A 27418-nucleotide genomic window follows, 5' to 3' on the forward strand; every position below is an offset into this window, starting at 1 on the left:
CTCAACTTCTGTGTAGCCCAGTCTGCCCTCAGATTCAGAATCTTCCTATTTGAGCCTTCTAAGTATTGGGATTATAGGGCTGGGCGGCCACACAAGCTGTAAAGATAATTTTCAATTTTAAGTTAAATTGTTCATCTTGAGTTGAAAAATAACTTCTCTTTGTCTCTCTGCGGAAAAGGTATTACATTAACAGATTTTCTGTTAGTGAGGTTTCCAGATAGCAAACAAGTAGAATTATAGCTCTACTTACCTTACTAAGTAATCAGCTTTGTACATAAGAAGATTCAGATCTTAAATTGAGGCCCCCAAACCTTCAAGTGGCCCATGTACTTACCATGTTTTACACTTCCTCTGTATTGCTTATTTCTCCTAAGCCTGCAAAAGTGTCATCTTAATAAACATAGACATTAAAAATTAAATATCAGACTTTTAGTGTCTGCTTACCTGCCTCAGCCCCCTTTTTCTCCCCAGTGGCTGCTGAATGAGGAGGTTCTGCTGGCCAGGTTCACTCTGTACACTTGCCACCCTGTTAAACATCAACAGTATTAGTGTTCCCTGCAGAAGGTACAGTAGATCATCCTCTGGTGGGTGTTAGTCAAAACCACTGATATGCATTGTCACTTCAAAGATACCATTATCTTTGAAGGATGTTTGGGAAAGAGTCCCTGGGACAAGGGTTTTCCAAGGCTGGGAGGGAGGACAAGGCCTTGTAGCCTGAAACTGCCAAAATTGAGATTCTGTTTTCAATCACTGATGTAACTATTGTTCAGCAAAAATGTTTCTCAACCACACCCCTGGTTTCAAAGCCACCAAAAGGCTTGAGATGTCATACTCTAATCTCAATTTTTTTTTCCAAGGGGAATGGAAAAGGTAGTGACACCACACACACACACACACACACACACACACACACACACACACGTGTGCACATGTGCATACACGTGTGCACACACAATTCTTTCACATGAATGGGAACACCTTTTTGACATTTCAGTTTAAATGAAAATAAGATGGACAAATATCAAACACATCAGACACAGAATCCATTTGGGTGAAGGGGCACATTCAACACATGTTTGCAGCCTGAAGTCTCCGTGACTACTGGTTAATAGTCACATGGGTAGAAAATTAAATGTTTTTATAACATGATTTAAATTTAAGAGGCTGGCAAAATAAGCTATCATTACAACTCAGAAGCTTTAAATCAAGTCGCTGCACTCAAACACACTGTGCAATTAATAAAAGCAACAATCTGTTCCCCCACCCCCAAATTTACTGTGTATGTGTGTCTTCTTATAAGCAAAAATGGCTACTAGAGAGATTGCTGTTTTAGTGTTGGGTGAAGCTGAAAATATTGACATGGGCCCATGATTCTTTTTCATTCTGCATGCATGTATTGTAGGTATTTATCATGGGAGAAGGGGTGAGAAAAAAATACACTGTGCCCCAGAGAATATTGCATTCTGTGGATGATGTCAATGTGATTATTTGGTTAATGGGTTAATTTCTGCTTTGCCTTTGCAAAAGGAGAGTCATCTACAGAGAGTTTTTAGAGCAAAGTATTCCACAGAGGAACCCAGATTCAGCCACTGTCTAGGAGAAAAGAGAAAGATTATATCCACCTATGCCCATTTTTTTTCTAAATGAGGTATCTAACTACCTAGCTACAATTCTAGGAAGAGAAATGGGCAGCAAGATGGACAATCAAAGGTTCCTCATATTCTTTTAGCAGCTTGCTAGCTATCACATAGTTGAAACAGTCGAACTTGTCATATTTTACAATTTTGTACTCACTTTTATTAGGAGAAAATTATTGTCAAATACGTTTGTCAGAGTTTTTAATGAACAAGGAAGGTAATTGCACCATTTGGGTTATGTATACAAAATTCTAAAAAGAGTACTCAAAAATTGTTTTAAAACTTTTTTGTTCTCCCAAATACCAAGTTCAAATGGGCAATGCACGATATCCACATATATCTTGATAGATAGACAGATAGATGCATATGTCTATCCATATGTATTACCTTGTAGCATATCTGACCTTTCTATGAAGATGAAAAATTATCCCTAGGGAATAATATAATAAATTCTGATAATCAGTCCAGACTACGTTGCTGGTATGTCTGAAATGACATCTCATTATTCGTTATACATTTTAACATGTCTATTAAATTAGAGTATTTAGACATTTGCACAAAAGTAGAAAAAGTTTCTCCCAATATCAAGCAAAGCTTCCTTTAGAATGGATTCTTCATTGACATCTCAATGTTACCTCAGTTCCCTTGGCCATAAAGGGAGGTTGATACTTACCAACTACCTCCCATTAAGGTAGAGAAAAGAAGTTTTTTAATGTAAAATGGTTTGAACATGAAGAGTGATGTTTGTAGCATGCTTTCTTGTTTTACATTTGATGTTTGTAATTAGTTTATTGCTTTTACAATGCTAAAAGGAAATAGGTAATACTCTGTTTTGAAAGTAATTGGGCAGAGAAAATGAATTTGAGGCAGTCCACTTGTCTCAGTAATTCAAAACTGTGAGGGGGAAAAATGGTGCAAGAAAAGAAAAACAGTACCGAGGGAGTGTTACATGTCAAAATATAATGGTAATTTCATGATGATTATTCCAAAGAAGGATCATAAGCATCAAGATTTTTCTCTGTGGATAGAGAGGCTTATATGTAAGAAATGTACCAAATTTATAGCTGTAGTAAATAGCTGTTCTATGCAACCGATACAGTAACTCATCATGGAATACACCCATCAAAGATGAAATTATAGAATGTTCTTGGAAATACAACTCAGCATATAAATTATATTCTTCTTAGAAATATGATGCTAACATTTGTATATACTTGCCACGCTACCAGCACAAAGTAATGATGATGATGATGATAATAAAACAGCTGGCTTAACTGTGAAATGTAAGGGCCCACTAACAATAATCGTAGTGGAGTGTGGCTCCAATGGGAGAACATCAGCCTTGAGCAATATAAAAGCCAAACAAGAGTGTGAAGCCCTGAATTCAATCCCCAGCACCAACACACTCAAAAATCAAATTGCATTGCTGCATGCCAGTGTCTCATGCCTGTAATCCTAGCTACTGAGAAGGCTGAGATCTGAGAGTTGTGATTCAAAGTCAACCTGGGCAGGAAAGTCTGTGAGGCTTTTAGCTCCTAATTAACTATCAAAAAGCCCCAAGTAGAGCAGTGGCTTAAGTGATAGAGTGCCACCCTTGAGCCAAATGAATAGGAGGAAGTCAAGGTGCTTGCATTAAATACTTCTCTATATCACTGCTCATTTCCTGTTTTAATTTTTTGAAAGAATCCCTTCATAGCCCTTGCCTACAACAAAGGTAGTAAATCATTTCCTTTCCTCTTTATGGAAATATTTTATTGGATGGCCACAAAATTTAAAACTGTACTCAATAGGCCAATGATCTTTTTAGTAAGTTAAGTTATTTCATGTATCATAGCAAGAAGAAATAACTGAAAAGTTGAGGTTATAGGATTTATCAAAGTAATGGGACAAGCACTAGAAACTGTTAAGTGAAAAACTAGTTTCTTGAAACTTTTATTTTGAAAATTAGAAATGAGTGATTTCCAATGTTTTGGCTAAATAGTATGAAACAATCTAAATAAGAGTGAATACAACTTTCTAAACTGAAGCTAATATCAAAACATATTTAGGAATAGATCATTGTTGAAAATAATCATTATGGTCAATCATAAATGGTCTTAAATTGAGAGAAGTAAATAGACCTGGGGCTTGGCAAAACTGAAGTGAATCAAATTGTCTACAAAAATAATTGTTATCCAATACAAGCTGGGTGATTTAGATAAAATTAAGAAAGCAATTATGGTACAGATGATTTCCGCTTTGTTTGCTAATGGTAACTTGTAGTGAATAAATATCTATGCATTTTCTAAAAGTCTATATATCTAACAGTATTTCTTTTGCTTCTTCTTTTTTTTTTTTTTTTTTTTTTGGTCTGGTCGTGGGGCCTGAACTCTGGGCCTGGGTGCTGTCCCTCAACTCTTCAGCTCAAGGCTAGCGCTCTACCACTTGAGCCACAGCAACACTCCTGCCTTTTTTCTTTTTTCTTATGGGGTGCTGAGGAATCGAACCCAGGGCTTCATGCATGCAAGGCAAGTGCTCTACCACTGAGCCACCTTCCCAGCCCCTGCTTCTTTTTTGTTTTTCTTTTCTTTCTTTCTTTTTTTGCAGGGGGTGGTGGTAAGTGCAGAACTGAAGTTTGAATTCAGAACCTTGAGCTCTCTAGGCAAATGTTGTACCACTTCACAGTATTTAAAAGTATTTATTTTTGGCAGTGTTAGGGTTAGAACTCAGGCTCTACCATCTGAGCCATGCTCCCAGCACCCATCATGGGGCTAAACAAAGAAGGGCTAAACAAAGAAAGAAGGACCATTCAGTAATAGAAAGCTGTATTACTCAATGGAAAATACAAGAAAGATTGTGCACTGATGTGTATTTCATAAAAACAAAACAAAACCCCTAAAGCTAGGCATGGGTGGCTCATGCCTGTAATCCTAGCTACTCAGAAGGCTGAGAATTTAAGATCATGGTTCAAAGCCAGCCAGGGCAGGAAAGGCTTTGAGTCTCTAATTAAGCTCTAGAAAATGGGAAGTGGAGCTGTGGCTTAAAGTGATAGAGCTCTAGCCTTGAGCAAAAAAGCTTAGTGATAGTCCATAGGCCCTGAGTTCAAGCCCCACAACCACAAAAACAAAAAAATCCCTAAGTAGATGCACTAGAAGACAAGTACATGGAAAAGAGAGTATTTTTTTATTGCATCTGTTATTTTGTTTTCAGTTTTAATGTGATTGTAGAAATGTGGAGGCAGGAAACAAAGCCTGCAGCATAGGCATTTATGCATAAAACTAGCTCCAAAGGAACCATTAAACATTTGTAGAGAACAGGGAGATAAACAATAGGTCACACCTTACTTTCTCCCTTATCAATAAATGATAGTTATTAACATTTATTTAGTCTCTAATGGATTCAAGAAAATATAACTTTACTGCCACAGAATTAGAGATTAGAACTGGAATCAGATTTAAAAAGGAGGATTTTAGATAGCTTGTAAGAACTGTTCTGGTAATGTTCAAGAATATATCTCAGTCACAACACACATTTTTTAGCCACTCTTTTTCAGTTGAATTAGAAGGCTTTTTACATTCTGCTTTAAGAAAACCTGTGAAGTTTTGTACTTTGAAAATGTAGTTCATCGGGAAGATGGCTTCTACTAAATAGTTATTTTTATTTCAATTAGACCATAGTCTTGTTCAAACTTGAACCACATTCTTACTTTCCACTGTGATTAAAATTACGCTTACAGAATCAAATAGCACAATAATTTCTTTTTAAATGAGAGCTGGCTGTGAAATTCCTACTATCCAACATGTCCAAACAAAATCTAAGTATGAAAACCCAGTCTTAAGGACTTAAATAACTTCTTCATATGTCTATTATTCTGGAGAGGAAATACATCCATTGGATGGATGTGAGTATGTTTAAGAGCAGAGCAGGCCAGGGAAGGAACAACAACAATGAGTTTCTATATTTCTCAGAGCAATGCTCTCCAGAGTAGAAGGCTATTCCATGGAATATTACTTCAGTGTTAATTTCTAAGAGAAAATTTTCATCACACTGTGTTTCTATCAGGTTGCTAGTTCACAGAGTGAGCTGTCAAATGAAACTTGTCAGCACATTTTAAAAAAAATCTTAAAAGGTATGTAAAACGTGTACCAGTTCCCACCTGTTCATCAGATTATCGGTCTCCTCATTTATCCCACTTAGTCCAACTTCCCTCTTTTGCTTAAAACAAGCACTCCCTTACAAACAATTTCCCATGAAAGTTAAGAAAAATATCATGGGTCTGGTGAAGCTTCCTGGGGGTCAGATTTTCCTGAGGACTACTTTGGTTGTATTTTTGGTCTTGGCTGCTACAGTGTGTCTTAAATGTAATTCACATACCAGTGTCTTACTGTCTTATGATTTTAAGAGTCTGTAGCCTAAAGAAATCTCATACCAAAAAAAAAAAAAAAGCCTAGAAACCAAATAGATGATTTTGTAACCCATCTGTTAGTATATGCCAAAATTTCCTCTCCTCCAAAGAGAACTTGGTGACAGGATGGAGTTCAAGAAATACAATATTCAACATGGTAAAAGTGGATGTGCCACTGACTGATGGAATCCCTCCAATTAACAGAGTTATTTCAGAGTCTGAAGTGAACCCTTCTCTCTCCCATTTCTTTTCCTTCTTTCTTTCTTTCCTTCCTTCCTTTCTCTCTCTCTCTCTCTTTCTTTCTTTCTTTCTTCCTTCCTTCCTTCCCCTCCCCCCCTCTTTTTTTTTTTTGTCAGTCATGGGGCCTGAACTCTGGGCCTGGGCGCTATCCCTCAGCTCTTCAGCTCAAGGCAACCACTCTACCACTTGAGCCTCAGCACCACTTCTGGCTTTTTCTGCTTATGTGGCGCTGAGGAATTGAACCCAGGGCCTCATGCATGCAAGGCAAGCACTCTACCACTGAGCCACCTTCTCAGTCTCCTTCCTTCCTTCCTTCCTTCCTTCCTTCCTTCCTTCCTTCCTTCCTTCCTTCCTTCCTTCCTTCCTTCCTTCCTTCCTTCCTTCCTTCCTTCCTTCCTTCCTTCCTTCCTGCCTTCCTCTTTCTTTTTTTGTCAGTTGTGTGGCTGAACTCAGGACCTGGGCCCTGTCTCTGAGACTCTGTATTCAAGGCTAGTACTCTACCGCTTAAGCCACAGAGGCACTTCCAATTTTTAAGTGGTTAATTGGAGTTAAGAGACTCTCCAGAACTTTTCTTCCAGGAATGGCTTCAAACTGGGATCCTCAGAACTCAGTTTTCTGAGTAGCTAGGATTGGGATCCTACCATTTCTTAATTACCACAGCTGAGCCTGGGTGACTGACATCCAAGAGTAGAACACAACAGTTTCAGGAACTGTACATCAGCAACAATTGATTTTTAAGATAGTCATTAAAGTCTTGATATGACTGACTGCAGTTAAAAAAATGTATATAGCTTTGGGTCTGAATGAGTCTGTCCACACTGACACTGGATCCAGGGCTGACTGAACTGATTTATATAACTTCAATCATGTGGACCTGGAGACTGCCAGAGTTGGCCAACTCAAAACTCCTGCCTCCTTTCCAAAACCCAGGACTAGTACTTATTACTCAGTAAAAAGAGTTTGGCCTAACTAGAATAGCTGCAGTACAAACCAGCTAAAATGAAGATCTGCTCTGATACTCTATGCACATGGGTCACAGATACTATCTCTTAATCGAGGTTGTCTTCTCCCACATGCAATTTGAAGCATTAAACAAATGCATTATTTGAAAGCAATGGCCAGTCTGGTAGACTTGGTTTAGAGCACTTAAATTGTAAATAACTAAGGGAGGAAAACTTCATGAGGATTATTGCTTCTCTGCTTTTACCTTGTTGCAAGGCTCCTGCCAATGGAATTAGGTTTGCACTCAGCAGCACTTCCACAATTACCATTAATTAATAAAAGACTATCTGTTAGGGCAAGGGCTTGCAAACACAAATGAATGTATGAAGTATGGATCCGTGTTAAAAAATAAAAGATAAGACCCAATGATGGACTAAATTTCCCATTTTCAGTTGCCAAAGAAAATGTGAAATCTGAACAGGATGCAAAGAAAACAAAAGACAACCTTTCACAGGAACGGCCTCTCAACATTTCCTCATCTCTGTGATAAAGCAATAAACACAGATATTTTGTACTCACTATATAATGCAAACCAGGAAGGAAATATTTTCTCTTGAGATGGAACAAAGACACTCTAAGGATGAACAAGAAGCAGTATCCTAATGAGGATTAGTTGAGAGGTGTAATTCAACAGCACAAGATTAGGAATGTTTGACGTGGTTTTATCTGAGTGTTAAAGGTGCAGTTCCCTTTTCCATATCTTTAAAATAAAACTGCAGATATCATATTATTTGCATTGTAAGACTCCTCTAAGAAATCTTTGTGTCTGACACTTCATGGCAAGTTTTAGTCATCTTTGTGCTAGATTAGACATTCTTTATATGTGTTCTTTGAACATGCTATTAAAATATTCTGCCAAATAGCATGCATCAAAGTGAAGGAATTATAAAAATTGTGATGACATTGTTCTCATAGCATCATTACTTCTTACCATCTAAAGAGACCTAACTTTGATCTAATACAGGGGCTTACAAATGATAGGCAATTATATTATACTTCTGAAAAGCATTTTTTTACATTTTATTTTTTGTGCTGGTCCTGGGGTTGAACTCAGGGCCTGGGTCCTGTCCCTGAACTTTTGTACAAAAGGCTAACTTTCTACCACTTGAGCCACAGCTCAACTTCCCATTTGTTGGTGGTTAATTGAATAAGAATCTCTGGGGTTTGTCTGCCTGGGCTGGCTTTAAACTGTAATCCTTAGATCCTCAGCCTCCTGAGTAGCTAGGATTATAGGCATGAGCCACCAGCACCTGACTGAAAAGCAATTCTTAGTATCAGTGTGGGGAGATGATTAGATGGGCATATTTAATGTTTGCCATACTGAACTTTGTGGAAAGAGGTTGCTGAGGTTGAACCCATGGCCTTGCGCATGCTAAGTAGGCATATGCTGTATGCCTGAGCTGTATCTCTAACCCCTGTTATGTCAGAAATTTTAGACTTCCATGGGTCAATCTCCTAGAGAATTCTTCAGCAGGGGTCCCTTTTGTTTTTTAAAGGAAGATTTTTTTTTTCTTAAAGGCCATTTGTGATTGATCTCTGAAGCTGAAAATGAAGGAGGGTTTGCTACACCTTTGACTTCCAGGCTCGTGTGTTCATGAACACAAAGGGCAAGGAATGGAAATAGGTATCAAGACTGGGTGAGAGAAGACAGAGAAGACAGAGAGACAGGGAACAGCTAGTTTCCCAGCACAGACACCAATAGACAGGTAGTGTTGACACTGTACCTAGAGAGGCTGCCCTCAGCGGCCAGGCCCTGGGAGTCATCGAGGACATTAGGTTCACTGCAGGAGGGGTAGGGAGATGAAGCATTTAGGGAAAGAAAATGCAAAAGGAAGAAAAAAGAAAAAGAGAAAAGGAAAAAGAAAAAAAGGCATGCAATTTTCTGTTTCCAAGAACCAAAAACAAATAAGTTTAACAGAACAAGGAAGGAAAAGGAGACACGGTCAACCATTTCACCTTGTGCTGGGTTTGTCAAGACATAGGACTCAAGGCAATGGGGGAAGGCAGGACTTCAGATGGATACGACTCTCGGAGGACTGGTTTACTTATTGGTCAAGAGTTAAAATGAGCTCCAGATGGACACGTGAGCTCTGAAACGGACTTCAGAATGAGTCTGTCGAAGATGAAACTAGCATTTCCTTTGGTAAATGTTTGGTTATTCATTTTAACCTGTCTTTCATACATGGTTTTTTTGTTTGTTTGTTTGTTTTGGCCAGGCAGGACCCTGCTTCTTTCTCATGTGTCCTGACATTTTCACACAGAAACCACTTACCATGAATTGCCATAACCAACTTCTTGGAACTGATGCCATAAGAAAAGCAAAGAAAGAACTCAATTTCCCTCACTAATTTTGCAATGAAAATGCAAATAAACAAATGGAAGGAAGGTATCCCAGAAAATTCACATGGAACCCACATGTACTTTCCATCCTGTAGTGATTGAATTACAAATGCCAAAAGAAGAAATTTATTGGCTTAGTGAGAGAAGAATGTTTATCGATTTATTTGCATATAGCTGAATTGCGATTTGTAAATGGAAATTGTCATACTTTGTCTGATTTTCCTCTGATGCCTATCATTGAACTAAATACCTACAAGGCTTCAATTAATAGTTATTCAATTGGGTAGAATTAAACTCTCTAGAAAACTGGTATACCTATTCCCAAAGGACTGAAGTTTAGCTAATTGTGTAGGTAGTCTCTGTTCTCAAGAACAGGCTTATTGTCTCAACTGGGCAGAGACAATGTTACCTTCACTAACATCCCCACATATGATTGAAGTCTAAAGGGATTAGCCCTATCTTTTCTGAATTGCTAGAATATCTCTGTACAAGATGGATGGTCTCCCTAGAAACAGGTTGACCCACTAGTACTTACGTAGAAATGGAATTGATAATCTGGGCTATTTTAGGTAAATAACCATGAGCTCTCTATTTAAAATTCTCCATTTAAGTTAGAATAAGTTGCTAGTTTTATTTTTGGTACAGTCTTGCTCTTTGTTATCAATTATAGTAAGTTGTTAGCCACCAACACTAGTTGCTTATGTAACTTTATAAATTTAGATATTATTGACTATTTTTTGGTTATGTTTTATGTATAAATTTTTTTTCAAAGAAAAAATACCAAATATGAAGTAAATAAACTCTAAAACTCTAATGATGGTAACCTTTCTATGTTATTAACCTTTGTAATGATTAGCACTTACATAAACTATTGCCTTTAAACATACACAATTTACTTATTATCTTTTATCATTTGTCCCTATTCAATAGTTTTTTAAATTAAAAAATATCTTTGGGTAATTGTACAAAGTTACCATTTAACAAAGCAGTTTATGAATATAATATATCTTGATCAATGTTACCCCTTTCAACTTGAGCCATTTGGTTAAAGGATTGAGTCTAAGACAGTTTTTTCTGCATATTAAACTGGTGTTATGTGAACTTACTAGTGTGACATGACTTTTTTATTTTTTATGTGTGAACTGTACCACAATGGTTATTAAAAATGGACAACAAATGTGTTAGAACAATTCTTTGAAAGATTTCACTCCCTACAGTAAATATATCATTGTTTTCTAAAAAAAGATAATGTTTTAACTCATAATATTTTCTGCGTTATACTTTTCTTATATATACACATATATCTTGAACGAGTTTCACCTTCTATTTTATACAGTGGAGAATGCATACAATGTTTAAAAAGAAGTTGTGGAATGGAGAACTGTAGCAAAGTTCCCTTAAAAATCATTTAGCCAACATCCTCATTTCACACAGGAGAGATCTGTAGGCTATTTTTGAGTGACCTTCTCAAGGTCACACATATTTGCGTTGGTCCATTTCTTTTTGGTTCAACGTTCCTATTCCAGCTGAATACTATAATATAGCAGAAGCCTATATCTTATCAAGATAGCAAGTCAAGCTGGCCCTACCTTTGTGCCAAATACTCCTTACTGTCTTTCGTTCATGATAAATGGTCACTTGGCTTTTATAAAGAAGATCATGTATTGATGTCTGGACAGTTTTTAAGGAGAGACAATGCTTGGATTAGAAGACAGGGTCCTTTCAACTAGCCTGGCTTACAAAATCACAAATTATTACCTGCAGGAAAACTAGTTACAAAGTCCTTTGCTGAATAGGCTTCCTAAAACCATAACCATAGCTTGCTTCTCTTAAGTGTTTGTAGAATAAGGTGAACGTAGTTTTAGAATTTCTTCCTTTGCCCCCAAGTGCAGAGAGGAGGGTAGTCGTGGCCCTTTACCTTTGGCTGGGTAACATGCCCACCTCAGCCTGAGGTGCAGACGTGCTGGAGACATGGCTGGAGAACCGCCTTCTTCCGATGGCTCTCAGGAGGTAAGCTTCCTGTTCACTTACCACACTGGGCATGCTTACTGAGTCATCTGAAAAGTGGCAGAGAATGGAGCATTATAAAAACTAGAGTACTGGTCAGAAAGTAACAATAAAAGCAGTACCTGGTTCTTTGGCTTGAGCACACAATTTCAATGTCATCTGTAAAGCAAAATGATCATCGGTCCCTTTATATAGATGAAAAAATTAAGACCCTGAAATGGATCAATGATAATACTTTATTCCTAGACAGCTCCCACCTTCCTACACTACAACAGCCTGCATGAAATAAATCAGCTTCTTGTCTGTTTTTCCAAGTATGTATATATTATTTGTGAATATTGGCAGGCACCTGTAAATAGAAGATTTCAGAAAAAACATAATATACATTTGTAAGATATGCTTACAATAGTTCAATAAGGAGTTTGTTATTGAATGAGTCAAGTATATTTCCCTGACATTCAAAACCTGTGTTTAGTGTATTTAATTATTTCTGGCTAGCTGTAGGAAAGACTATTACAGATTTTTTTAAGGAAAAATTTATAAAATTCAGAAATAGGACTTATTTTAAAATTTAACTATGTATTTTTCCATAGAACCAGAATTAATGTACTCAAATCCATATGAAAATTAGCTTTAGCACAGTATTTATGAATGACCTCATTTTAAGTGAGATAGTGTCATTTGTTGCTGATCACTAAATACACTTCAATAAACACACTGGATTTTGGTGAATCATGTTACCATAGAGGACAATCTTATATTTAAAAATTCTCCAGTGTACATTTGTAATTGAACTTAGCTTTTAAATATGAAAAATACTAGAAATTTAAATTTTAATCATGATGGATTTAAAATAGATTCCTACCATAGTATGGCATTTTCTTTTTAGGTATGTCTGCAGAGAAGTTGAAAATATGAAAAATATAGTAGGATAAACTGAGCTGTTTCTACCAGGACTCCTAGCTCTGACCAGTTTTTTTTCTTCTTATCTGAATTCATGCCACTTAACACTCTCCAATATTGGTTTGGTGATTAGTCGTGGGCTGTTTTCTACTAAGCTCGTCGTTAAGTGTTCTATATTGTGCATATGCATCATCTTCTCTACAAGAATGCATCTAATGTCTTTCTCTTCCTTCGAACTGTTAGAGGTCAATATAGATTTTATGACCGGCAAATGTTCAATTCAAGTTTCCCTATCACTCCCACACCTCCCTCCTCCTCTCCCCCCCCCCCCGCCCTACCATATAATTAGTACATACCCACATCACAACCACATTACATATAACATTTATTAGCAACCTAGCTTTCAGATGCATGCTTCCCACACTAGCCTCTGCTATTAGTGCTATCTCTTAGGCAGTGTTATCGATTTATGCTTTTTCGACTTTTCTTCACCAGTTCCTTCTTACTAACTAGATCATTTACATATTCACAAAGATTTAATTCTAGGGAAGATATATGGTATCATTTCCCAGAATTAAGAAAAATTTCTACGTCAAGAATTAAAGAAAAATGAATTTAACTAAAAGTTCTGAATTGTTTCTAGGAGTTACTATTTATCTTGAAGTTTTGATTCTTGTTTTCTTCATTGTATTTTCTTGGTCAAGACTTTTTCAATATTTCCCTGATTACAACTTTCTGTGTGTTCCCACAAGCACACACCAGGGAGATTTAGATACATGTTTGTCTACAAGTTGCTTACACTGAGATGATCACTTTATCTGACCTACTTGAAACTATTCCTGGAAATATTGTTGAAAAGTATTTTAACAAAGCTTTCATTTCTCCTCCTCTACTTTATACTCAACTATAGGGGGACATTAACACTTTATTCCTCTTCTTTCTCTTCTTCTCTTCCTCTTCCTCTTCTTCCTCTTCCTCCTCTTTTTCCTTCTTGAAACAAGGTCTATGTAACCTGAACTGCCCTTGGACTGACCATCCTCCTGCCTCAGCTTCCTTGGTGCTCGGATTATAGACATGCACGATCACACCTGCTCCTTTCATTCATCTTAGTTAATTAAAATTCTGACCTCAAATCCCATTTCCTCTATTTGTTTAGCTCAGAAAGGGTCTTTTGTAGGAAGAGGCTCTGAGTAGAAATCTAGGTTTGTTTTCATTCTTAAGGCATTTGTCATATCAAAGTATCTTAAGACAACAGTGGAAAATGATCAGTGCTATTTGAGCAGCCTTTGAAATGACAGTGGCACAAATGGAAACTATTCTACTTTTATTTTTTTAAACTAACTCATATTAAACATTCCAAGTAAGTATTTTTTTTATCATATTTATTTTCATTTCCTAGCACTACATCTCTACCACATGCATTAGAAGTCCTTGGGCTGACCTCTTCTGGTTTTCTCTTAACTTTGATTTGGGTTGTTTTTCTTCAAGAAAGCCTGCTGATTTGATCTCGGCTGGCATGACCAACATATGTTTAGGAACATATGTTTTCCCACATTTCCTACTCAAACTGACAATAGAAATGTTAGTCAATCCTCCAAGCAATATATCCCAAAAGGGAGGGTTAAGTTATTTATGCACAGTTTAAATGAAAATTGAATATATAAGCCCCCAAATAATTTAAGGGTCACTAAAGATTTGCTTTTTGCCTGAATTCTTCCCAAACAACTAAAGCTTTCAAGGAATGTATAGAAGCACAGGCATTTTAATCCAAGTGTATTAACTGAAATATGGTAGATTCAGAGGAGAACTCAAATCAGTGTCATTTCTTAGAAAGGCTCAGAGACCAACTAAATGAACATCAGGAAACAGGTCCTCAAAAGGGGTGGCAGAATAAGGGTAGTGGGTAGACAGATGAAGAGAGGACGGGGAGGAAATGCAGATATAAAATTCAATGTATTCTACAAAATTAAGAACAGGGAAGGGGTGGGATTGGGAGAAGTTGGGGAGAACGATGAAAAAGATAACCATGATCAAGTTTCATTATATTCTTATACTACTTTGTTGAGTGGCAACTCCTTTGTACAACTACTTAAAGATAAAATTTTTTAAAATTGTAGAATTGGTCACAATGCCATTTTGCATCCTTCTTGCAAAAATCCCTAAGGGAATGAGAACTGGAAATGGTTAGGAGGGCAGAACTCTTCTCCAAGTCCTCAAGCTCATGGCCAAGTTGTTTTGCCTGCCTGGATTGTACGAGTAACCTACTTTCCTCCTCCTCGTCAGTCCGACTCAGGGTATCCTGTGAAGCCTGCTGAGATGGTTCACTGTCCTGCTCCCAGACAGTGCCTGTGCCGGTGTTGGAGCGGGACATGGTGGCAAGGCTCAGGCGGTAAGCAGAGGTGGAGGTTCCCACAGTGCTGATAGATGTCTTCCCTTGATAGGCTGTGGGGCAGGAGAGACCAAAGGAAATGCAAGATGAGGCGTTGCAGGGGGAGAGGGATGTTGTTTTACTGCTCTTGACCACTTTTATTTTTTTTTTAAGGAAAGGTCAATGTGTTCCAGACAAATGATCTGTAAGACAAAGTACTGGCCACTGGTTTATAACTGAACAGTTTCCTGAAAGAAGATGACATCCCTAGCAATGTAAAACACTTGGATATTGGCTCTTCTCTTGTTGCTGATCTATTTCACTTTCCAAGGCTAGTAGGATGGAAATTAAAATGTTGAATTAATTCTGAATTCCTTTTCCACATTGTCAGTGTTTACTGAGACATATTTATGACTCCATAGGCTTTAATAAATAGATGGGTATGATTTTATATGGACATCATAGTCAAAGATCAAAACAGATTATCCACAGTTCTTATTCCTCTTTTCTAGAAACTGTGCTATACAAAAACCCCTCAGTCCTTCATCAAATTATTTCATTGATCCTCTATCAGATTAGGCAAAATATTTGAATGGTAATATACAAAAATAACTGAGATTACACCTGTTAAAATTTTCATCTGTAATACAGTGCAAAACAGTAGAGGCTTCAGAAACACCAAAAATCTCCAACATATATTTTAATTATGGGTAATGACTGCCCTCTAATGGCAGATAATGATTTATATTCTTTCCTCATCAGTCTGCTGTTGAAAGAACGGTAAAAAGGTAAACAGTGCACACTCAAAGATAATCAATCGAGTAGAATAAAGACCTTCTATCCTGTCAACTCTTCTTTCCATTCAAATCTGTGAAAAAGTTAGATCATCAGTTAAATCATGCAGACCTACTTTGAAATCACCACATCATGGTCATTTTCTATGCATGTGAGTTACTCAACATTTACTCAAGTCTTAATTTCCTCACTTAAGTGCACCTTCAGTGATGCACCATACAGATACTTGTGTGGATGAATGGAAGTAACACTTGTGAAATGGGTAATCAGACAGTAAATGTGGGTCCTCTTTTTTTTTTTAAATGAAAGCAAACAAGTTTTTCTTTTTCTTAACAACATTTAGGAAAGAGCTTATTTTACTGAAGTGAAAACTGAAAAAAAAAAGCAATCTAGGAGATAAATAAAAATAAACCCCTCTGATACCCTTTTGAGTACTATTTTGTTATTCACAATTGTCACATAATCAAATCTATTGATATTTTAGGTCCGCTGATTCAGGCATGGCCCCCCAAAGAGCAGTGACCTGAGCAGAGAATTCTTTGCGCATTGTGAACTCCATTTCTCAAACAAATCCCAGAGACCCTGTGTGCACATACCTGATCCACTGTGAACTGCTTCTTTTAGAATTTTTAGTTCACTATTGAACTCAGCAATGAGCGAGCTCTTACACAAAGGACGTGGTATGAAGCGCCGCTCCAGCTGGTCAGCAATGTGCTGCCGGGCAGAAAGTTCATCATGATTCTCTGCTGGCTGGGCCAGAAGCTGAAAAGAAGGCAATACATTCTTAGGGACTCAGTTTCCCTATCTATAAAATGGGCTAATTACTTACTCCATAGTTGAGAGGAGTAAGTGAAGTAATTCACATGATAGCCTTAGAAGGAATTTTTATCTGGGAAGTACTTAATAACACGGTTTGGAACCACTGCTCCCAAGAAATTAGAGCATGAAGTGAATAGTGGCTGAGCACTGGAGGAAAAACAAGCAGTTAGCATTCCATATTTTTGTGTTGATTTAAAATTAGCTCTCTGTTATGGCACTGACACTAAAAGAAGGCTCTCCAGACCAGTCTATTGGGCCAATGCATATAGATAGATAGATAGAGATAGATAGATAGAGATAGAGATAGAGATTACATATAAACACACACATTATGCATATATATATATATATATATATATATATATATGGAGTGGGTGGTGAGCCAGGGGAGCTAAGTTTTATACACTCTAGTAACTGATAGTACTTGCAACATGAGATTTTATCCTCTGGGTACATTTGGGCTGTTTTCTCATCCTGTGCAGTGCTCACTGGCCACAGCCCATCCCAGCGGCATTCCTGCCCCAACCCTGCCATAGTGGAGAGCACAGTGTTCGTGGGGCTGTGACTGCGGAGGGAGGGGCACACACCACACCTTGCATTGGATGAAAGGACGCAAGAGCACGAAGATCGGTATCCGGGTGCGCACGATGAAGTCGAGGAAGTCCCAGAGGGCCAGGCCGCCCACCTTCCGCAGAGCCATCTCCTTCACCTGCAGGCTCAACCAGTACCACTGGCTTCCCAGCTGCCTCTCAAAGCAGACGAGAATCACCTTCAATGCTTCACACCCGGAGGAGAGAAAAGACAGCCTGAGGACTTGTGCCTACCATAGCCACTATCCATAGCTACAACACCAAGGAATCTTCTCAACTTCTAAACCTCATGTTTCCAAAATCTTAGCACGTACTCTTGAGCAAGGCATCAAGGCAAAATGTTGGTATAATTGGTATAGTCAATTTTGCCCACAATTGTCTCTCACAAGTGCATTGAACACTTGGAAAACAAAGCAGAGCTGTCCATCGGATTGAAAGAAAAATAAAAACGTGATGTGTGACTGAAGTTTGACTATGCAAAAGCATTGTTACAGTGGCTTTATGGCAACGTGATCATACTATACACATCTTCAGCTCAATGCTTTAAAATATTTTCCTGCTCTTTTAAGCATAAGTACTCAAGTTCCTAAAAAACTAAAATCAAATGAATGCTGAAATACATAGTTAAAATTTAAGTCTTTCTCCTCTGCTCCATTCCCTATTCCATCTTAAACTGATCCATTTGGTATTCACCAGCAAATGGAATTATGTACTCCCAGATCTATATCATTCCGGATGACTAATCCTGTTGGATTTCTCTTCTAAGATCTCCTACATTCTGGCAGCCCTTTGTATTTCCAGGAAACAGATTACCCAAACAATGTATCAGAGTGACCCAACCATGTCAAGGATCATGTCGCAAGCCTCCTCTGCCATCCTAGACTCCCAACATGGTCTGCCTCTGGGTAGTCAAGGGAACCATTCTGGACCCACCTGAGTATCAGCAATCCCACTCTGTAAAAGCCACAGAGAGTTTCAAGGTGCTAAGGTCCTCAAGGACATTTCCAGGGGGAAAACGATGCCTTGTAACACAGGAGGAGATGATAGAACTCTGACACATCTCCTGCTTCAACATCCCACTTTTTACTTCTCTCACTTCCTGTCCTTAGCCACACAAGTACCAAAATGAATGGAAATGACTATTTTTCCCTAGCCTGCTCCTAATGACATTCCTACCGTTATTTCTTTTTTTTTTTTTTCTTTTAGTTAATTCTGTGTTTTCTTTCACATTTACCATCAAGAACACTGGGGATATTGCTGGTAGATATTAATTTACTCCTCAATTCCTATTGTTTTTTTTTTGGGTCCAGTCGTGGGGCCTGAACTCTGGGCCTGGGCACTGTCCCTCAGCTCTTCAGCTCAAGGCTAGCGCTCTACCACTTGAGCCACAGCACCACTTCTGGCTTTTTTCTTTTTGCTTATGTGGTGCTGAGGAATCGAACCCAGGGCCTCATGCATTCAAGGCAAGCGCTCTACCACTGAGCCACCTTCCCAGCCCTCCTACCGTTATTTCATGCCTATCGGTTTCTGTCTTTCTGCCTTCCCCTATCAGCTCAACACACAAGCTGTATGACTAGATTCTGGTGGCTTGAATTTAAATCTGGCTCTTTTCATGTATTAATTGTGCATTGATATGCAAATTGGCCAACCTTTTGAGACTTTATTCTCTTCACTCCTAAAGTAAGAATAAGAAATTTTTTAGAATTGATGTGAGGATGTGAAATCTTACTGAGATGAATATACAAAACACTATTTAGGACATGTAAGATGCTGAAAAAGAAGTACAAAAATAAAACACATACATTTGTTCAGTCGCCTGGATAAATAGGCCAAGTTTTTTTTTAAACAACTTCATTAAAAAGGAAGGAAGTAGAGAGGATTGAAAAACATTTACTCCACACCTACCTTTTCATATCCTTATTTTACATGGCAAGTCCCTGTGTAGTTGGTTTTTCCCCAGAGTGGCAAGCACCTGACAGAAAATAACTTGAAGGGAGGGGAGATTTATTTTGGCCTAGGGTTCCAGAGCTTTCAGTCCCTCGTAGCATAGCAAAGCAGAGCAGCGGACATCATGGTGATCAGGGAGCAGAGACTGAGGAGAATGTCTATGTTAGCTGGCTTATTCCTCTATTCCCTTTTTCTCTACTGGAGCCCCTAGGCTGTTGGACAGTTCTGCCCACATTTAGGGAGGATCTTTCCCTGCTTAGTTAGTCTTCTCTGGAGAGCCCCTCACAGAAACATTCAAAAGTATGCTTTATGAATCTCCTAAGCATCTTCTAACTCAGTCAAGTTGAGAGTCAAGTTCACCACAGAGCCCCTTTTCTCCATCATCCTGTGGGTAAACCCTAATTGCATGTACTGCTCTATTTCAAAGTCTGGGTTTTATTTAAACCTGATCTTTCCATGCCTTGCACGGGTGCATTTTTCCTTTCTCCTTTTTTCCCCCTTTTCCTTTTTTTATTCTTGTTGTCCGTGACATCATTTCAAACATACCCCTTCACAGTGACATCCAGATAGCCTCACACTCCAACCTCCTAGGCTCCATTTTATTCATTATGTTTGTCTGCTTCACCTTCCCAACCTCTGCTTGGGTGAACTGGAGAGAGTCATCAAGTTCTCCACTCTCTCCTTTTGAAGTTTCCTAGCATCAGTGTTTCTTATTCTCAGTGCTACAGCAAGACAGTGCTTTTCCCCCTGGCCTAGATCATTCAGGGGCACAGAGTGGCTTTCAAGTATTCCAGGGAGAACATCAATCTAAAGGTAACCATAGGATACATGAGAGTAACAGAGGAAGGGAAAAGGGAATTGAAAAGCCTTTGGGGAGAGGCAAGGCCAGCATGTCAAACTGCTCAGGATGTAAACTGACCAAGGACTCCATTCACATAACAGCCCAGTGAACCCCATGAGTTGTGCAACAGTGTCCTTGTACACTAGACTAAGCCTAGAGCTCATAAGAGCCACAAAAATCTAACTCGTGATCTTATACTCAATAAGAAGTAGTGCTTATTGAAGATGCCTTCTGTATATGCCCCCAGAAATCTTTTCAAAACAACCAGGTAATTTAGATACTGCACATATGGAAGTATGAGAGAGGAAGGGAGGGAAGGAGGGTAGTTGGGAACATACCCAAGTATGCTGCTTGGCTGGTGGACTCTGCCAGCCCTTCCCTGCGCAAGTCTTTCCCTGCATCTCCAGGGGTGGAGCAGTGGGCAGGGGAGCTCTCCAACATGAAGTTCTTGCTCCTGGATGTACTGATGATCCGCGGTGGCAGGAGCACATTAATGACTGTCTGCAGCAGCAGCTGCACCTCCGGCTGCTCCAGCCATGGGCTATCTGAAGGGCAGTTTGGGAGGGGGAAAGGAGAAGAGTCACAGGTAGAGTTTTTACATTAGAAGCAAGAACAGTTCTTTCCCATTCCAAACTAGAACACTATAGAAATAGGGAGATTTCCCTCCAAGGACAGTGTCTCTCTTGATCACACACAGCCTTCTTGGTACCTGGGGATTATCTATAGTTGGTACCACAAGACCTGTGCTCTTAGCCAGTTCTCCTGCTTACCATTTCAATCTCCTTCTTTTTGCAAATATTCATAATGCACTTTCCTTATATTTGAGATAAGCTTTTCCTAAAAGAAAGACCCCCCTCCAGAAGGAAGAGTAATAAACACATATTGAAATTTAATGACAGTGGAAGGATTTCTGCTAAACTCAGTGGTATTACAGAGTCCATTCACCTGCCAATTTTCATCGTAATGTATTTCAACTCATCACCATTTTCTTAACTGAATTGAGACAATATACTAGGATGTATCTTCTATGGAGTAGAGCAGAGAAACTCTTGGCTTAGGGCAGCTAAACTGAAAAGGAAAGTGAAATTCTTATTTCCTAAAGTACCCCTATTACAACTATTTAGATAGGCTTCAAGTGATGGCCTTCCTGGGAAAAAGAAAAAGAAGTAACAGACCAATATTTAAGTAATCAAATCAACAGTGGTAAGTTTCCTTTAGTTAAATTAATCAGACCTTTGCTTCCAGATCCTACTGTGAGCACAAATGGGATGAGTAGATTTAAAAGCATCCCCTCCCTTCGCTCTTGATTGGTGAATGGGGAGATCACATGGCTTAAAGGGAAATCTTCTTTTAAAGCCTGCGCAGCAATAATAGAAAAAGAGATTAATGGACCACCACATGCATTGAGTATGTTTTTACATAGCATGAAGGAGACGGTGCCTCCCTGCTGGCTGCTCCTGTAGACTATAAGTGCAATTGTCTTCTGTGCAGCATCCGAGATTGGATCAAAACTGATACTTTACCACTGGCTTGACATAATTGAGAACTACATTCCTAAAAGACAGTAACATCTTGCATATTAAATGTGAAGTTATAATCCTTAGGGTCACATACAAACACACCTTATTTCCTCTATTAGTTTTCTCTGTGTGTCCACGAAGAAATAAAGGAAAAGAGGAAAATGAGAACTTTCCACTTGCTCCATTTGGGAGTTATTTAAAGTCCTCAGACACCTGCCTAGGCCTTCTTTAAGCCAGGAAGCAATAGACAATAGAGAAAGAGACAAATAATCTTTGGAAGCACGTCACTTTGGGGATGTCATTGTTTCTCTTCTATACAGTGGCTGTAGCTCTTAATATTTTCTATCACAGATCCATTCTCTGGAAGGTCAGAGAATGGATGTTAGAAATGGGTAGATCAGTTACCTCTTCTATATCAGTTGTAACCTTTCTATAGATCACAGAGCTTTAAAATTGGATACCAGAGATAAATAGGCAGGTTCTGTACTTTACCTTGGGAGGACTATTTTATTTTTAAGGACAATTTTCTTTAAAACACATCAACAATATGTAGCCCACAATCATTAAGAAAATTAAGATATTCAAAGTCTAGTAATAACACTTGAAAGAATCTTATATTGTAATTCTTTCTCAAAATAATTTAAAACCAGGCTTTGAATACTACTGCCTCTTTTAATTAACAATTGTGAGCCATTTATCCCTAGACCCTTGTTTTAAATGACTGAAATGATTCCTGAGGTTGTGGCAAGACAAGATGACTCTGCTATTTTTGAGATCTCAAGAAGAATTACAGAAGCACAACTTAGGGCCATGCTCAGGACGGAAGCTCCAAATCTATGAAAAGTTTGGAGGTGTTCCCACTCTGGTTTCACAGATTTTGCCCAGCCTTTGCAGAAAGAGATAAAAGAACACCGTGATCCGGTGCCTCAGCCAGCAAGTTAATGAGCGTGACAAACAGGTAAGGCAGTCACACCTGTATCTGCAATGCTACAAGCCGGACAACAGCTGTGCTGAAGGGCAGAGGTGGTGAGAGATAAGGGCTGAGATGAAGAAGGGGTAATCCATCAGCAACACTGGAAGGTCCTACCACTCCCATCACCTGAAATACAAACAGAGCACGTGACCAGCCTTGACCATTGCAATTTCATGCAACCATAGTAAAGGAGTTTCACTCAATAATAATTAGCATCATCATCATCAGAATAAATAATCATCATAAATTGAAGGTTGGGCATGTTATTTTTCAATGTTTTCTCTCTTGCAGCCTTCTTTTTAAGGCCTGTAATGTCTGGAGTCAGATCAGTCATGACATCAGATTCAGCCAAGGTTTTGTAGAATGCTGTTTATAGCTAACTATGTAAATAATGAGAGATGAACTAAAAATAAAAAAAGCTCTTCTAATCAGGAGATTGGACACTTACTCGTGGACTGGAAGAAGGGCGGCAACATTTTTTGATGGCGCAAAATACTGACAACAATGATGATGGCAACAACACTATTTGCACTAGACATTCCGGCTACAGCTTCATTGCCCAGCTAGGTAAGCAGCAGATCCTACTCAGTGAAATGCTCTACCATGGTTTTCACACATTGTACAAAACCTTGTCAGGACCAGACTCTAGATATTACTTGAATGATTAAAATAGTTTTTCTTTCCATTCATCTTAGACTGCTGGCCAACTCACTGTGTCATTTGGCACTTTTTTTTTTAAAAAGAAGAACTCTCTTTGCATTTTGAGGACCCCCTCCCCCACCCCAGACGACCTCAACTTCTGGCCAATTTTGCAGACTCTAACCACCCCACTCTCCAACTGGCAGCCCTCAACTCTCAGCGCAACTTCAGGAGGTAAATTGTCAAAGTAGTGCATGGGAAGCTGCACACCAAAATCCCATGTGATTAGGGATGGGCCCCTGGGTCTCCCCACGCACCACCTTGAAATGTACCTATTGTCAGTGTCACCTGAGCCATCTGTTTTGCCCGGGTAGGTAGGGGCACAAAGTAGTTGACCTGTAAATCTTCAATGCAGAGAAATCAATAGCAGAGTGAAATGGTGCAAAGTTTCAGAAGATTGCCTCTTGGCTACTCACCAGATTGACACAGACATTGATCAGTGACCTAAGGTGAGGCAGGAAGGATATGATTGGCTGCCTCTGAAGTGTCAAACAAACCCCTTCAATCAAATTGCTGGCAGGCTCCCACTCAACCTGTCGCCTGGAATACAATATAGGAGCCATTAGGAACCTGGCTCCCTTCTGGAGACAGTCTGAAACAAGTGAATGAGACAGTGACGCCATCTAAGACAAGACGTGTGTGTCTGAGACATCAAAGTGCTTCAACGGGATGAGGTTTACCCATGTTGTTCCAAAAGTACAGAGCACACTGGGAGGGGAAGGAGATACTGAAAACGTAGCAGAGGCACGCCTGCCCCACCGACTAATGAGACAAAATCTATTGAAGAAAGAAACAGAGATGATGAATGGGTTGAAATTTTAAGTTCCCCAATTATAGACTGAGAGAGGATCCTCAGACTACCATTGTAGGAGATCAGCCCTTGGGTAAAGACTACCAAGAGAACTCATCTTCCTCATCTGCGTTTTGGAAGTCTATTGATCAGATTATACTTGATCCCATTCATTTCTACATCTTGCTACTATGGATTAGATGTGTATGGCTTGACTTGTCAAAAGATGACATTTTTTTTAAAAAAGGTATATTAAAAAGTAATCTTAGCTGGGTGCTGGTGGCTCACGCCTGTAATCCTAACTACTCAGGAAGTTGAGATCTGAGGATTGCGGTTTGAAGCCAGCCTGGGCAGGAAAGTCTGTGAGGTTCTTATCTCCAATTAATCACAGAAAAAGTTAGAAGTGGTGTTGTATGTAGCTCAAGTGGTAGAGTGCTAAAAGAGCCTGGGGACCATGCCCAGGTCCAGAGTTCAAGGTCCAGGGCTGGTGGAGAAAAAGTATTCTTCCTTGACCAAACAAGAAATGATATTTTTTCTTTTTTTCTTTCTTTTAAATTTAATTTTATATTTTTGATTATTATCTTTAAGTAGTTGCACAAAGAAGTTCCCATTCTACAAAACACTACATGAATACAATATGTCTGACAACACTGTCACCCATCCCTCCTAACCCATCCCTTCTCTCACTTAAGAAATATGTTTAGTTACTATCTATGGTACTATAAATGGTGGTGCACATAATCCAATCAGATAAACAAGGATTTTTTTGTAATGAAAACAAATCCAGTTTATAATTGTCCTAGTTTGAAATATTTCATCTCCATACTCCAAAATAAGCAAGTTGGGCTTTGCTGATATGAATACTATTTCTATATACTTTCTTGTTAGTATTGAAAACATATTTATAAAGGAGTGCATATTAAACTCTTTTACATAAAAACTGTCCAAAGAATGCACAGATCAGGTTCAGTCAATACTCTTTCTATTGAACTGAGATCCCATAAAGTAGTGTCAGTGGCTTACACCTGTAATCCTAACTACTCAGGAGGCTGAGATTTGAGGATTGAGGTTCAAAGCCAGTCCAGGGAGGAAAGACTGTAAGACTTTTATCTCCACTAAACTATGAAAAAAAAGCTGAAAGTGGAACTGTGGCTCAACTGGTAGAGAGCTAGCCTGGAGCAAAAAGGTCAGGGACAGAGTCCAGGCCGTGAGTTCAAGCCCCAGTACTAGCACAAAAAAACACAACAAAACGAAACAAAACAAAAACCAAATTAATTCAAAAAACTTCATATATGTTTCCCAAGAAAAACTTCCTACAATTGACAAAGTTTATGTACTAATTCAGAAATCTGCCTTTGAAAAGCATGATGATATTTACAATGGCTAAATTATATGACAAATGGGACAATTTGTGATGTTTAACATCTTTGATACCAAATTATTTAAGAATTTATTTTGACACATACTTGTAAGAGTTATATATCTTTGATCAGGCATCTGCTAATAAACACAAATGTTCCACTGGGACCACCAAAGAAATAGGGCTTTCAAACTATCATTTTTATTGCCAGTGCAATCAATAACCTTGATGGAATGTCTAGATATTCACCACCATGGTGAATAAGAACAAGCCATCAATTGCTAACATGCAATCATCCAATTTGTTCTCCACTACCTTCTGAGATGGCTTAAACATGAAAAAGCTCAGGTTGATACCTGCAGAAATGCTAACCCAATTCCAAGTACTACAAACTCCTGGGAAATTGTATTGATTCTTGTATTTGAATCTTGTACTGGTAATTCTTGTATTGATCTAGGGTTTAATTGAAAACAACAAACAGGCTCTTACTATTAAAGTAAACTCAAAATGCCCAGTTAGTGGTTCTACCAGAATCTTCAAATGAAACAATCTGCTCACTAGGATGACAGTTTCCCAATTGGGCTCACACCTCCTGGTAGAGGTATCTGCTCATAGGCATCTATCCGCTCAACAGATGCATCTTAGGCCACTGAACAGAAGCCACGTGGTAAGTGTTCATGTAGAATGGCATGAAATTAGGCCAGAGGGAACTATTTGTTACAATTCAATGTGCTTTTAAGGTCTGGAGTATGCTAAAACTTGGTATTTTTCTAAATTGACACCTGAATGAATATTTGAACTTATATTAAATTCAGTACTTTGAATATGAAATTGTTCTTCTCTCCTTAGCTACTTTTGTAAATAGGGTATATTCTATCTTATTTCAAAAGGATCCAAAGACTACTGGGTTTCTTAGGTGGATAAGATCATCAGATGAGAAGCATATAATTTAAGAAATAGGTGATTATTCAAGAGAAACATGTAAATATATGTATATATGTGTATATATTTAAATTCTTTTACTTAAAACATGTATATTCTTAGAGAAAATGTGACATTCTCTAAACTGCTCCTGCTATATAGTTCCTGATTAGCTCTGCACATAGACCAACAGAAAACTTGTAAGTCATCCATTCAACTCTAGATTGACCCACCGTCTTAGAAACACACCAAGGATAAATTCTGATTTTGAGGCTGTCATTTCAACAGCTGAGTAGGCTCCTCCTCACCTCAAGGTAGGCATCTTATGAATTTTGTTGAACATTCTATCCAATCTCTTTAGAATGAGAATAAGGGCCGGCCTCACTGCTTCGGCTGTCCAGTCAGTGATGGGCAGCATCTCCATGATGTAGCGCCGAAGTCCACGGCTTTCCATTGTCTGGGTATCATATGGTGCCAGCTTCAGGAGAGAGTGTGCAATTTCTGCCAACCTAAAATATTTGTTTTAAAAGAATAAGCATAGAAGACCACCATGGGACTCACCCTTCAGAGTATCATGCTAATCACTGCCAGCCAATCACCAACTTCCTGAACTAAGAATTATTCTTTCCAACGTCCTACATCTCTCCTCTTTCTCCACATCACCTACAGTGGTAAATGCACATGCATACAAGTGAAGAATTGTGGAAAGATTCAGAGGAGAAACTGATGAGAGAATTTAATTGTGAGGAAACTAAAACCCCCAAAGATGAAAGATATCACTTTGTGTGTCTGTTTCTCTCTCTGTATGTGTACTCATTAATATATTAGTAGTAAAATGTTAATACTGTGTTCTTTTTCTCACATATTAACTACAGAAATTTTTTTTTTTTTGGTCATGGGGCTTGAACTCAGGGCCTGGGCATTGTCTCTCAACCTCTTTGTGCTCAAGGTTAGTGCTCTACCACTTGAACCACAGCTCCACTTCTGGTTTTTGAGTGGTTAATTGGAGATAAGAGTCTCACAGGGATTTTTCTGCCCAGGCTGGTTTCAAACAGAGATCCTCAGATCTCAGCCTCCTGAGTAGTTAGGATTACAAGGCATGAGCGACCCACGGCCTGCTTAACTATAGAATTTTTATAAAGAAACCTCCCAATACTGGGAGAGATCAGGAGAAACAGGAAGAATGCTTAAAAGGATCTATAGCATAAGAGCTTTCCAGGCATTTTGCTTTAGGAATCATGGCCAAGCCATTACTTCTCTACTTGGATTCCTTAACAAGTAC

General features: G+C 38.6%; 1 protein-coding gene across 14 annotated transcripts in view; it reads right to left on the minus strand.

The window, feature by feature from the left end:
* The window catches only part of Unc80 (unc-80 homolog, NALCN channel complex subunit), a 187544-nt gene that overhangs the window by 6851 nt on the left and 153275 nt on the right, over positions 1-27418 (minus strand). For 12 of the 14 annotated variants that reach the window (XM_070018011.1, XM_070018052.1, XM_070018042.1 and 9 more), the window contains 11 exons: positions 26445-26645; positions 23482-23605; positions 22367-22492; positions 21107-21230; positions 20212-20418; positions 17088-17272; positions 16273-16438; positions 14779-14955; positions 11522-11660; positions 8988-9044; positions 445-526 (listed from right to left, as the gene is read on the minus strand). In XM_070018011.1, coding sequence (XP_069874112.1) covers positions 445-526; positions 8988-9044; positions 11522-11660; positions 14779-14955; positions 16273-16438; positions 17088-17272; positions 20212-20418; positions 21107-21230; positions 22367-22492; positions 23482-23605; positions 26445-26645 — 1588 coding nt within the window. The remainder of the gene's footprint in view (positions 1-444; positions 527-8987; positions 9045-11521; positions 11661-14778; positions 14956-16272; positions 16439-17087; positions 17273-20211; positions 20419-21106; positions 21231-22366; positions 22493-23481; positions 23606-26444; positions 26646-27418) is intronic. The other 2 variants (XM_070018095.1, XM_070018060.1) reach the window with 1 other exon arrangement.

This window comes from Dipodomys merriami, unplaced genomic scaffold, assembly GCF_024711535.1.
Source record: "Dipodomys merriami isolate MVZ:Mamm:240054 unplaced genomic scaffold, mDipMer1.0.p SCAF_1, whole genome shotgun sequence".
NCBI lineage: Eukaryota > Metazoa > Chordata > Mammalia > Rodentia > Heteromyidae > Dipodomys > Dipodomys merriami.